Source organism: Indicator indicator, chromosome 23 (genome assembly GCF_027791375.1).
Source record: "Indicator indicator isolate 239-I01 chromosome 23, UM_Iind_1.1, whole genome shotgun sequence".
Classification (NCBI taxonomy): Eukaryota; Metazoa; Chordata; class Aves; order Piciformes; family Indicatoridae; genus Indicator; species Indicator indicator.
The window spans coordinates 3,898,849-3,911,633 of record NC_072032.1 but is presented as its reverse complement, the minus strand read 5'-3'; the positions used below and the strand labels follow the sequence as shown (position 1 = coordinate 3,911,633).

Here is a 12,785-nt window from a genome sequence, read left to right as displayed (position 1 = left end):
AAACTTTCTCTCACCTGGGCATCTCCCTTCCATTACACTTAAACCAAATCCAGACTAAGACACATCCTACCTCTCTGCAAACATCTAGAGTGTGGTTAGTTGCTTCTGGCTGCTTCTGTGGGAGAGAAAGAGGCAGACTGACACCACAAATCGTCTCCTCCTACCTAAGGTGGATGTCCAAAATAGGTGAGGTGAGCCACACCTCCAGGCACTCCCCTTGGAAAGATAAAGGGAGCCTTGGGTGAAGATGACCTGGCATTGGTGTTGCTCAAAGAGGGAGGTAGACCTTCAGAGGTGCCTTCCATGACTAGCTCTGAAGGAGGTCCAGATGTCTGAGACAACCAAATGGACCCTTCAACTTCTGGTCCACATCTCTGAGCAGCCTTCAGTTGTGTTCTCCTGACAGGTCTCTGATGAAGGAAGAGAGACCCTGGCATCAACCACACAACCACCACCCAAGACCCCCAGTGAAAGCAGCTTGGTGAAGCTCTACTGCACACCTGGCAGAAGATATCACCCACCAAGAGCAATGTGGGTGACTGGGATTTCATCTCTTTGATCAACCAGATGCTTAAAGAGCCTCATTAGCCTCAGACACTGATAATTGTGTTAAAGCTCCTGGTGATGACATCCAGAAACATTCAGGTTGGAAAAGACCCTCAGGATCACCAAGTCCAACCCAGAATCCTGCTCTACAAGGTTCACCCCTAAACCATAGCCCCAAGCACCACATCCAAACCACCTTGAAACACCTCCAGGGTTGGTGACTCCACCACCTGCCTGGGCAGCACATTCCAATCCCTGACCACTCTTGCTGGGAAAATATTTTTCCTAATGTCCAGCCTAAACCTATCCAGTTGCAGCTTGAGGCCATTCCCTCTTTTTCTATCACTAATTCCCTGTGAGAAGAGACCAGCAGCAGCCTCTCCACAAAGTCCTTTCAGGCAGTTGTAGATAGCATTGAGGTCTCCCCTCAGCCTCCTCTTTTCCAAACTAACCATCCCCAGCTCCTTCAGTCACTCTTCATCAGATTTATTCTCCAGGTCCTTCCCAGCTTCCTTGCCCTCCTCTGCCCTGGCTCCAGCACCTCCACATCTCTCCTGTATTGAAGTGCCCCAAACTGGACACAATACTCAAGGTGTGGCTCAGGGACACATGTCACAGACAGGAGTGAGCTAAATCCCTCAGCTGATGAACAGACTGTGGAGGTATTTGGGATACTGAGCAGTTCAAGCTGGTTTAAAGAATCTTTGTAGATTATTCAACAGAGACCTGCTTGCCAGCATTTGGCAGGTACAGAGATCCTGCAGTCTAAAATTATTGCCTGTTTCAGCTTCTCAACACTGAATAAATTACTCCTGAAAATAGGATTCCTGTGTAACCAAGGTGGGAACTGTTCTGGACACACAAAGATGAATGCAAGCTCTCATCAACACTGGCAAGAGAGCCCCTGCAGAAGTTTCTGATTGCTAAGTCAATGCCAAGCAGAGCTCGGGGTTTCCTTCCAGCTAACAAACTTACTTATCACAGTCACAGGTTGGGAGGCATCTCCAGACATCATCGAGTCCAACCCCCCTGCCAAGGCAGATTCGCCTAAACAAGGTCACACAGGAACACCTCCAGGTGGGTTTGGAATATCTCCAGAGATGGAGACTCCACTGTCTTCCTGGGTAGCCTCTTCCAGTGCTCTACCACCCTTAGATTAAAGTTCCTCCTCATGTTTAGATGGAACTTCCTACATTCAAGTCTGTGCCTGTTACCCCTTGTGCTGTCACTGGGCACCACTGAAAAAAGCCTGGTGCCATCCTGACACCCACCCTTTAAGTATTGATGAGCATTGATGAGATCCCCCCTCAGTCTTCTCTTTTCCAGACTAGAAAAAGCCCAATTCTCTCACTCCTGTCTCACAAGAGAGATGTTCCAGTCCCCTCAGCAGCTTTGTAGCTCTTATCCCTGCAAAGTCTAATGAGACAACAGTTGGTCAGCAGTGTGAATCAGCCACGACTTCTGGCAAATTCACATCAGACAGAAACAAGACAGGCTTTTGGGGTATTTTCAGGAGAAAACAGATGACTTGATTGTTTCATTTTATTGAGACAGCTCATTCTGAAATGCACCTGAGTGCTCATTTCTTACTGATCTTCCACTCATTCTTAAATTGCAGCAAGGTATTTCACTTCAATTGATTTTTCTTTCTCAGAATTGTTTTGCTTTCATGTAAATCCAGGTGTCCATGTCATTTCCAGTTGGCCCCAAACTATTTCACAGAACTTTGTCTAACAAATAAATCCAAAAGCTGCTCACTTAACCTCTTCCAGTCTCCTTTTCACAGATTCACAGAATCTCAGATTGCAGTGGGTTGGAAGGGACCCACAAATATCATCTTGTCCAACCCCACTGTACTCAGCAGATCTCCAACTAGATCAGGCTGCCCAGGGACACATTCAGTTTGATCTTGAATGTCTCCAGGGATGGGGCTTCAACCACATCCCTGTGCAGCCTGTTCCAGTGTTTCACCACTCATTGTAAAGAACTTCCTCCCTATATCCAACCTAAACCTACCCTGCTCCAGTTTCAAACCACTGCCCCACAACCTGCTCTTCTAAACAGGCCCTCTAGGTCCCCTTCAGATATTGAAATGCAGCTCTGAGGCCTCCCTGGAGCCTTCTTTTCTCCATGCTGAACAACCCAAACTCTCTCAGCCTGTCATCATAGCAGAGGTTCTCCAGCCCTCTGATCATCTTTGTGGCCCTCTTCTGGACCCTCTTCACCAGGTCCACATCTCTCTTGTGTTGGGGACCTTGGAGGGGGACACAGTACCCCAGGTGAGGTCTCAGCACAGCACCGCAGAGGGGTAGAATTTCCCTCTTCTTCTGCTGGCCATGTTTCTGGAGATGCAGCCCAGGATGCTATCAGCCTTCTGGGCTGCAAGTGTCCAGCTCATGTCCAGCTTCTCATCCACCAGCACCCCCAAGTCCTTTTCTGCAAGGCTGCTCTCAGTCTCATCATCCCCCAGCCTGATGTGTCTTGAGCACAAGCCCTATGAGGAGAGGCTGAGGGAGCTGGGGGTGTTTAGCCTGGAGAAGAGGAGGCTCAAGTGAGACTTTATTGCTCTCTGCAACTACCTGAAGAGAGGTTGTAGCCAGGTGGGGGTTGGACTCTTCTCCCAGGCAACCAGCTCCAGAACAAGAGGACACAGTCTCAAGCTGTGTCAGGGGAAGTTTAGGCTGGAGGTGAGGAGAAAGTTCTTCACAGAAAGAGTAATTGGCCATTGGAATGTGCTGCCCAGGGAGATGGTGGAGTCACCATCCCTGGAGGTGTTCAAAAAGAGATTGGCTGTGGCACTTGGAGCCATGGTTTAGTTGTCAGGAAGTGTTAGGGATTAGGTAATAGGTTGGACTTGATGATCTCTGAGGTCTTTTCCAACCTGGCTGATTCTGTGGTTCTGGACTGATATCAAGGGTTGCCCCAACCTAGGTGCAGGACCTTGCACTTTGCCTTTTTGAACCTCATGAGATTCTCCTCAGCCACCTCTCCAGCCTGGCCAGCTCCCTCTGGATGGCACCATCTTGTCCTTCAGCCTTTTCAAGGAGAAATGTTTCAGTTTGTGGATTTCTAGTGAACTTTGCTGATTTCTCTTTCTCCTGAGCTGGAAAATCAGAGATCAGACCTTGCAGAAGTTCCTGTTCTCCTTGCAGTTAGTGCTGAATGACTCCCAGATTTCAGTAGGAAAAGGCAATTAATAAAAAAAGGGGGGGGGGGGGGGGGGAGAGGGGAGAGTGGGTGTGAGACCACAGGCAGCATGCTTTGTAGTCATAAAATAAATGAACTTCTGCTGTGTTTATGTTGTAGGTATAATACAGCAGGAAGCATCCTTCAAAGCCTTGTTTATAAAGAACTTGGCAAGTTGGGAGCATGGGGGGTGGTAAATGGGTTTGTGGGAGGTGCCTAAGGCATGAAGTTTGGGTTTTTAGCTGGTGGAAATCAGTGTGTCTCCCTTCACTCAGTGATTTACATCAGTGGAGAAGTTGCTTCAAGGGTTTCAAGGGAGAACAGATATAAAATACTTTCATTTAATTTTTTTCCCCCTGCTGATACTTCCTGAAGTTTGTTCCCTATCTATAAGTACCAGGAATAACTCAGAGGAACAGCATCCTAATTCCCAGTTTCACTCTTGCTGTAAGTATTAAAGGTGTGAGTGAGGTTTGGAGCTGGTTCCTGCCCTGCTGATCAGCCAAGGAAGCCAGACTGGGGCTTCTCAACCTTTGAGGCCTGGCACCTCAGAGCCAGATAATTCCCAAACCATGTATTGGCAGTCTACAAAAATTCCCCAATGCACCTGATTAATGACAGGGAAGCTGAGGCACGGTCAGCCAGGACAATTCGTCTTGGGTCTTCCAGTGAGTGAAGTTCACTGCAGCCTGTCCGCTCCCTGCTGAGCCCTATCATGAACTTCCCTGCTCACACAGCAGCAATTTCACCTCTACAGAGTACTGAAACTCACCAACCACTACCCTCACGCAGAGGGAGAAAGTGAAGCAAAGACAGACAGCAGCATGGTGGGACCAGACACCCTCAACCCTGATCCACCACATCAGGGACACCTCAGCTCTCAAGGCAGCATCAGTCCTGGTGAACTATCCCATTGGTGGGGATTGAGAGACATTAATGGGTGTCTAACAGCCTTGGGCTCCAGCTGACCCCAGGGGGACAGCCACAGAGCTGGAGGGAGATCAAAACCTCAGCAGGTCAAAACCAGTCCTGTGATCATGCTGCTGCTTTCAATGACTTGAGAGGCAGCCTCGAGTGAGAGGGTTTGAAAGATCCTGAGAAAAAGTGCAGACCTAGCTGTAAGGTTTCTCTGGCTGCAGGGTTGGCTGGACATGTGTCCCTGGTGGGCTGTGGGACACATGGTGTCCACCCAGGAGATGGCTTGAGAGACCTCTCTGCTTTGCTGAACTTTGCACAAAGGTCGCCATCAATATCCTGAAGCTCTTTTAACCTCTCTTTTCCACCCTAGGCTTAGCTGCACCTCTCCAAAGGGTTAATCAGGCCCTCTGAGCTGGGTGCTGTTGTTAGATGAGGTGATGATGAAGAGGCTTTCCTGCACCAGTATCCCTGCACTCCATGGGTAGTACTGTTGCTGGAAGGGGATGCTGCTTTGGACATCACATTTCCCTGCTGGGCTCTGTGCCCACTCAGCCACCTCTGCACGCAGGAGGCTGCATCGTTTCCACCCACACAAGTTGCCAAACTTTAGAGTACAACCCATCAGACAAGTCCAAATGAGCAGGCAGTGACACAAGTTAGGAGCTGAGGACATAACTCCTGGGGGGCTTGGATCACACCTGGGAAATCACCTAGGACCATCACCCGTGTAGATAGGACCTGGTTCTGCTTCTGGTCCCTGCACAATGTTGATATCTCAGGAAGTCAGTGAGACTTATGCTTCAGACTCTGACAAGCTCCCTGGGGGGCATCAGACCTCACTCATCTCCAACATCATCACTAGCTGGCAACAGAAGTGGGAGCCCTGGGTCCACAGATGAAGATCTGGGTGCCCTTCCCCCAGACTGGGAGGAAGGGAGGCAGAGAAGAGGGATGGCAAAGCTGTTTGGAAACCACTGTGCGTAATTACAGCCTGTTTGAAACAGAGCTGCTTCCTCCTTAGCCTGAACTACATTAATTAAACTGCTGCGTGCAGAAACGAATTAATTAAACCAATTATTATGCTGCTAGTTTATCCATTTGCTATTTACTTTGGTTGATTACTTGGCTCTGATTAATAAATATTGAAAATGTGTTAATTAATTGAATTAATTCACTGCTGGTTTGTTGACTGATCAGTTACCTATCCCTCACCTCCACGACTTCGCTTGTGCCCTGCAAGTTTGTCCCCAGGAGCAGATCTCCAGGGGCTCAACCACGGGCAGTGGGGCAGGTATGGGGGGTGGAGGTCACTTACCAAAAGGCAGGACAAAGAAGAAGGGGAACCAGCAGAGGATGAAAACACCAACAACGATGGCAAGAGTCTTGGCTGCCTTTTTCTCACGGGAGAACTTGAGGAGCCGCACGGAGAGGGAACTCCTGAAGTTGTTGGCCTTGCTGCGGCTGCTGGAGAGAGGGTCCTCCAGCACGCTGCGGCAGTGGATGCGCAGTACCACCTCCATCGATTTGTTCCTCTCCTTCTTGACCCCTGCCTCCAAGCTCCGGGTGGTCCGCCTGGCCACCACGTAGATCCTGAAGTACATCACCAGGATGACCATGAGGGGCAGGTAGAAGGAGAAGAGGGAGGAGAACAGGGCATAGCCTGGCTCCTCCGTGATGCTACAGATGCTCTCATCCGGCGGTGGCGGCTCCTTCCAGCCCAGCAGTGGCCCGATGGAGATGACCATGGAGGACAGCCAGACCACCACGAGGATGACCCCCGCTTTCCTCTCGGTCATGATCGTGGGGTACTTGAGGGAGTACTTGACGCCGATGTACCGGTCCACGGAGATGATGCAGAGGCTCATGATGGAAGCGGAGCAGCACAGCACATCCACCGCTGCCCAGATGTTGCAGAAGATGCGCCCAAACACCCAGAAGCCCAGCACCTCCAAGGTGGCTGAGAAGGGCAGCACAGTGGTGCTGAGCAGCAGGTCGGCGATGGCCAGGTTGACGATGAAGTAGTTGGTGACTGTCTGCAGGTGCCGGTTGCAAGCGACTGAGAGGATGACCAGGATGTTCCCCACGATGGCTGAGAGGATGAAGACAGCCAGGAAGACCCCGACGCCCACTGCTTGCACGTCCAAGGCGAAAGTCAACGTGGTGCTGTTGCCCTCGGGGATCTCCTCACCTTGCAGCCCCCAGGACCGGTTGGTGCCGCTCTGGCTGCCTTGTCCTGTCCGATTCCCACTCAAGCTGCCATTGCTCAGCTCAGGGAAAGTCATTGTAGAAAAAGTCCGGGCTCCATGGAGGGCGAGGAGAAAGTGATGCCGAGGTGCAGCTCCCCCGGCATGATCCCTGCAGCCCCCTCCAAGACTGTCAGCACCTTTCGGGGCAAGTCTTGGTCCCCCCAGCCGGGATGGAGAGCAGGAAGGCTCTCACCCCAGCCGGGATGGAGCGCAGGAAGGTTCCTCACCCCAGCCGGGATGGAGAGCAGGAAGATTCCTCACTCCAGCCGGGATGGAGGACAGGCAGCTCCTCACAACCCCAGCCTTCTTCACACCGGCCAGCCCCGCCGCCCCCTTCCCCTTCCCCGCCACCGCCTCAGCCCCGCCGCCGGCCCGCCCGGAGGGGCAGCGAGCTGGGTCCCCCCCGCCGCTGCCTTCGCATGCTCCGGGGGGGGGCTGCGCTAGGCAGCGGCCGGTAGCGCTCGGCGGCTCCGTTCCTCTTCCCGCTCCGCTGGGAGAGCTCCGGGAGGGGCCAGGGAAGGGCGGGCAGGAGGGAGGGGTGAGCCGAGCTTTGGTTGGGGGGGGTGCCGGGAGCCGCAGGCGTCAGGTGCCGCCGGAGGAGGAGAAGGAGGCAGCGCTTCTTTGCGAGACGAGATGAGCCCGGGACAGGGTGAAACCGCAGCAGCGCCGGGCTGGGGAGGAGAAGGGATACGGCACGGGCTGGGGGCAGGCAGGCACTTGCGGGGCAGGCATGAGTTTGGGGAGCAGGCACCCACCCGGGGTCGTGGTAGGGGACAGGCACAACTTGAAGGTTCGGGAAGCGACGGTGGGGGCTGGCAGCCACTGGAGGGGAGCAGTACCCCCATGGGGAGGACAAGCACCCACTCTGGGCGGGGGCACAGGCAGCACTGGGGTGCAGACACCCTGGATTGGGTGTGGGGGTGTGTGGGAAGATTCCCTCGGGGGTGCAGCCGCCGCTCCGCCTGCCGCCGGCAGAGGGCAGCAGAGCGCAGGGTTTGCGGGGCGGTGTGGCACCCCGTGGGGGGCTGCAGGTGCGACTGGGGGGACAGGCTAAGGATGGAGGTGTGCCGGGAGGGGACAGGCTAGAGATGGAGGTGTGCCAGGAGGGGACAGGCTAGAGATGGAGTTGTGCCGGGAGGTGACAGGCTAAGGATGGAGGTGTGCCGGGAGGGGACAGGCTAAGGATGGAGGTGTGCCGGGAGGGGACAGGCTAAGGATGGAGGTGTGCCGGGAGGGGACAGGCGAGAGATGGAGGTGTGCCGGGAGGGGACAGGCTAAGGATGGAGGTGTGCCAGGAGGGGACAGGCTAGAGATGGAGTTGTGCCGGGAGGGGACAGGCTAAGGATGGAGGTGTGCCAGGAGGGGACAGGCTAGAGATGGAGTTGTGCCAGGAGGGGACAGGCTAAGGATGGAGGTGTGCCAGGAGGGGACAGGCTAGAGATGGAGGTGTGCTGGGAGGGGGACAGGCTAAGGATGGAGGTGTGCCAGGAGGAGACAGGCTAGAGATGAAGGTGTGCTGGGAGGAGGGGGGCAGCCCAGAGACGGGGCTGTGCTGTGAGGCTTGCAGGTACTCCCAGACCCAGCATCCCACGAGGAGTATGTCCTGCAAGGCTGGCATAGCACTAACAGTGACGTCCTGCAAGGCTGGTAGATCTCCCCAGCCCTAGCATCCCACACGGAGAGATGTCCTTCAAGGCTGGTAGGTCCCTACCATCCCCACCATCAGCCCAGCAGGGATGTCCTGCAGGGCTGGCAGGTCCCCTCCAGACCCAGTATTCCACCAGAAGGTTGCTCTGCAAGGCTGGCAGATCTCCCCTCTTTCCCCACATCCAGGACTTCCAGCTAACCCTTTCCATGCTAACCCTGCTCCTCCTGTCCTGCCACTCCAGCCCAGGCATCCTTTCAAAAGCAGCCTCTCATGTCCAGGGACAGGATGTGATCGGCAGCTCCACGTCTGGGACTTAACCTTGCTGCAAGATTTGGAGAAGGCAGCTTGTGACTAAAACATATAGGCACATATTTTTGGCTAATTTAAACAGGGTTGGTTCTTTTTCCCACTGATAAAAGCAGATCCTGTTTACACTGGTTTCCTCCCAGTGACCCTACTCTCCAGCCTCCATACATTACAATGGGGACTGACCACAGGGTCTCTCCCTCAGCTCCTTTCTACTGTACACAGGAAATATTTCCTTGGAGTTTGTTTATCCATGGGTTTTTCAACTTTCAGTTTGAATAAAATGCTTTTAAAGGGCAGTGCAAGTGGACAGTGAGGTGATTTAACTTGGGCTCTGTTAGAGCTTGGGAGATCTGGTGGTTCACTGAATATGAGAGTGAACAACAACAAAAAAGAAATTAAATACATAAAATTGTACATTTATTAACTTCTTTGCTTTGACAATCCTCACAGGAAATGACACAGTTTAGACTTTCCTTATTTCTTTCTCTCTTCCTCAGGATTTCACCCTCTTTCCCAGAGCTGGGTTTGTGACCCTGCTGGGAGCAAGCAAAGCAGAGCAAACAGGACCAAATAGAAGGGAAATGCTTCAAAAGATGGTTTTCCTTAAAAAAAAAAAAAAAAAGAAAAAAACCCCCGAAAACACCAAACCCTTTAATTATTATTTTAATTTAAATATAATAATAATAATAATAATAATAATAATAACAATAATAATAATAACAATAAACCAAACACCCAACCCTGGAGGTCAGATGACTCATTTTTCTTCTGTTTTGATGAAAACAAACATGTCAACAACCCAAATGAAGTATCACTTCTTCCTGGGCTGCTAAACTCAGCATGGGATGATCGCAACCCCTGGAATTTTGTAGCTGTATCTTTGCAGCTCCACAGATTGCTGTCTAGATAAATATATCTCCTCTAATCTAGCCAGTGAAAACAGAGATAAAGAAAACACGTGCCCTTTCCCAAAGTTAAGGCTGGAATCTGCTTCTTATGCATGCTGAGATTGTAACCACCTTTTTGGTCAGAAAAGGAAGATTTCTCCCAAATGACATGGCAGGAAATGCTGTGAAGATTGCATCTGCCCTGCCTCTTGTCTGCCTCCTTGAGTGAGCTGGAAGACCTTTCTTGATGTCTCCAAAGACAACTGCAGCTGGGTCAGGGGTATCCCAAGCTCTGATACAGGCTGGGCAGGGACTGGCTTGAGAGCAGCCCCGAAAAAAGGGACTTGGGGGTGCTGGTGGATGAGAAGCTCAACAGGAGCCAGCAGTGAGCACTTGCAGCCCAGAGAGCCAAGCAGAGCCTGGGCTGAAGAAGGAGAAGTGTGGCCAGCAGATCAAGGGAGGTGATTCTCCTCCTCTACTCTGCTCTGGTAAGACCCCACTTGGAGAACTGCATCCAGTTCTGGAGTCTCTGTTACAGGAAAGATCTGGAGGTGCTGGAAGGTGTCCGGAGAAGGGCCACAAGGATGAGCAGAGGGCTGGAGCTGCTCTGCTCTGGAGACAGACTGAGAGAGTTGGGGTTGTTCAGTCTGGAGAAGAGAAGGCTCTGAGGAGACCTTATTGTGGCCTTCCACTACCCTCACAGTGAAGACTTTCTTCTTAATATCTGACCTAGATCTTCCCTCTTCAGTTTAAATGCATCACCCCTAGTCCTATAGCTGTGCTCCCTGATCGAGTCCCTCCCCCTCTTTCCTTTTGACTCTCTTTAAGTACTGAACAAAGCTCTTCCTGGAGCCTTCTCCAGGCTCAACAACCTCAACTCTCCCAACCTGTCCTCACAACAGAGGGATTCCAGCCACCTGATAATTTTTGTGGACCTCCTCTGGACCCAGTTGATGGGATAGCTGAGGTGAAGATGCACCTTTTGGTGGGGGTAAGGCTGGGCTCTACCTTCTCACGAGCTGCTCAGGACTGATGGACCTGCCCTGACCTTGCAGAAAACCTTAGAGACTCTCCTGATGCCTTTCATTCTCTAGCCAGGGCAGGGAGACAGCACATCCTGTGTTGTCAGTGCAGCTCAGCTAATAACCAGCAGTTCATTACCACCCAGTTGTCTCATTGCTTTGCATCTGTCTCCTTGCTTCAGTCTAAGCCAGGTCTATTATAGTTAATTCAGGCTAATGAGGAACAGGTTTATACTAATGTACTTAAACTCAAATAAAAGTGTTTGGGTAGGTCTGTGCAGAGGAACTGAAGGGCCTGGGCTGAACACCCACAGAGATCTGTGAGCACCTGGGACCTTGCCAGTCTGTAGGGTATGAGCTGGAAGGAGGTACAGCTCCTGCCCCTCCGAGAATCATCCAGTCACAGAGTGGTTTGCATTGGAAGGGACCTTTAAAGGTCATCCAGTCCCTGCAGTCAGTAGGGACATCTGCAGCTACAGCAGGTTGCTCAGAGCCCCAAGCAACCTGAGCTGGAATGGTTCCAGGGATGAGGCATCTCCCACCTCTCTGGGCAGCCTGGGCCAGGGTCTCACCACCCTCAGGGTAAAAAAATTTCTTCCTTCTTTCTAGTCTGAATATCCTTCTTTTAATTTAACTCAATCCCACTCTGTGTCATTGATGAAGGTATTAAACAGCTCTGGTCCCTCTTGACATATTGAATCCCTTTCCTCCCTCTTTTGCGCTCTTTTGGGGCAGAGCTTGCACCTTAGGACTTGGGTGGCATCAATAAATGTTAAGACACATACACCTGAGCAGTTTGTCACACTGTAATTCTGTGTTACATCTGAAGAAAGGGAATTTTTCAGTGCAGAAGATCAGAGCTTAGAGAATTTTGATCAACATCTGAAGGACTCCAGGTTTCTAAGAAGGAGAGCCCTGGTTGCACCCTTGCTCTGTGAAGAAAGATCAGCCATGGGGCAGCTGCCTGCAACATCTCCTGGGCTGGAGCTGGAAGAGCTGGATCCTGATTGTGTTGACTGCAGAACAGTGTTGAAATCACAGAATCATGGAATCACCTGGGTTGGAAAAGACCCTAACATCATCAAGCCCAACTACGACCTAACATCTCCCTGTACACAACTGTTATGCCATGGTCCTGAGCTCCTCATCCAAACATGTTTTAAACACCTTCAAGGATGGTGTGGACCACCACTTCCCTGGTCAGCCTGCTTCAATGCTTAAGGAATGGTGATATTTAAGTGATTGCAAAGATGGGCTTGCCTTGTCTTGAGCAGGACAACTAAAATTCCTCTGGGAAGTCAGGATAGGTCTTTGCTGCATGCCCTTCTGAGACTGTGTCCAGCTGGGGCCTCCTGTGTCCAGCTGACACCAGTTCTTCAAGTATGAAGTTTAACAAGCACAAGTGCAAGGCCCTACATCAGGGGAGGAATAACAACAGGCACCAGGACAGGTTAGAGGCTGCCCTGCTGGAAAGCAGCTCCACACAGAAAGACCTTGGAGTGCTGGTGGGCAGCAAGTTCTGCATGGGACAGCAATGTGCCCTTGTGGCCAAGAGAGCCAATGAGATCCTGGGGTGCATCAGGAAAGGTGTCCAGCAGGTCAAGGGAAGTTCTTCTCCCCCTCCACTCTGCCCTGCTGAGACCACACCTGCAATACTGTGTCCAGTTTGGGGCTCCCCAGTTCAAGAGAGACAGAGACCTGCTGGAGAGAATCCAATGGAGAGCCATGAGGATGCTTAGGGGACTTGAGCATCTCCCCTGTGAAGAGAGACTGAGAGCCCTGGGGCTGTTTAGTCTGGAGAAGAGAAGACTGAGAGGGGATCTGATCAATGTCTATCAATAGCTGAGGGGTGGGTGTCAAGGGGAGGGGGCCAGGCTCTTTTCACCTCAACATGAGGAGAAACTTCTTTACAGTGAGGGTGACAGAGCACTGGAACAGGCTGCCCAGGGGGGTTGTGGAGTCTCCTTCTCTGGAGACTTTCAAAACCCACCTGGATGCATTCCTGTGCAGACTACCCTGAGTG

At 51.8% G+C, this 12,785-nt stretch overlaps 1 protein-coding gene across 1 annotated transcript in view; it reads right to left on the bottom strand.

The window, feature by feature from the left end:
- Positions 1-6,932, bottom strand: part of ADRA1D (adrenoceptor alpha 1D) — a 47,372-nt gene extending 40,440 nt beyond the window's left edge. The window contains exon 1 of the mRNA XM_054391389.1: positions 5,966-6,932. Coding sequence (XP_054247364.1) covers positions 5,966-6,932 — 967 coding nt within the window. The remainder of the gene's footprint in view (positions 1-5,965) is intronic.
- Between the last annotated feature and the right edge of the window lie 5,853 nt (positions 6,933-12,785).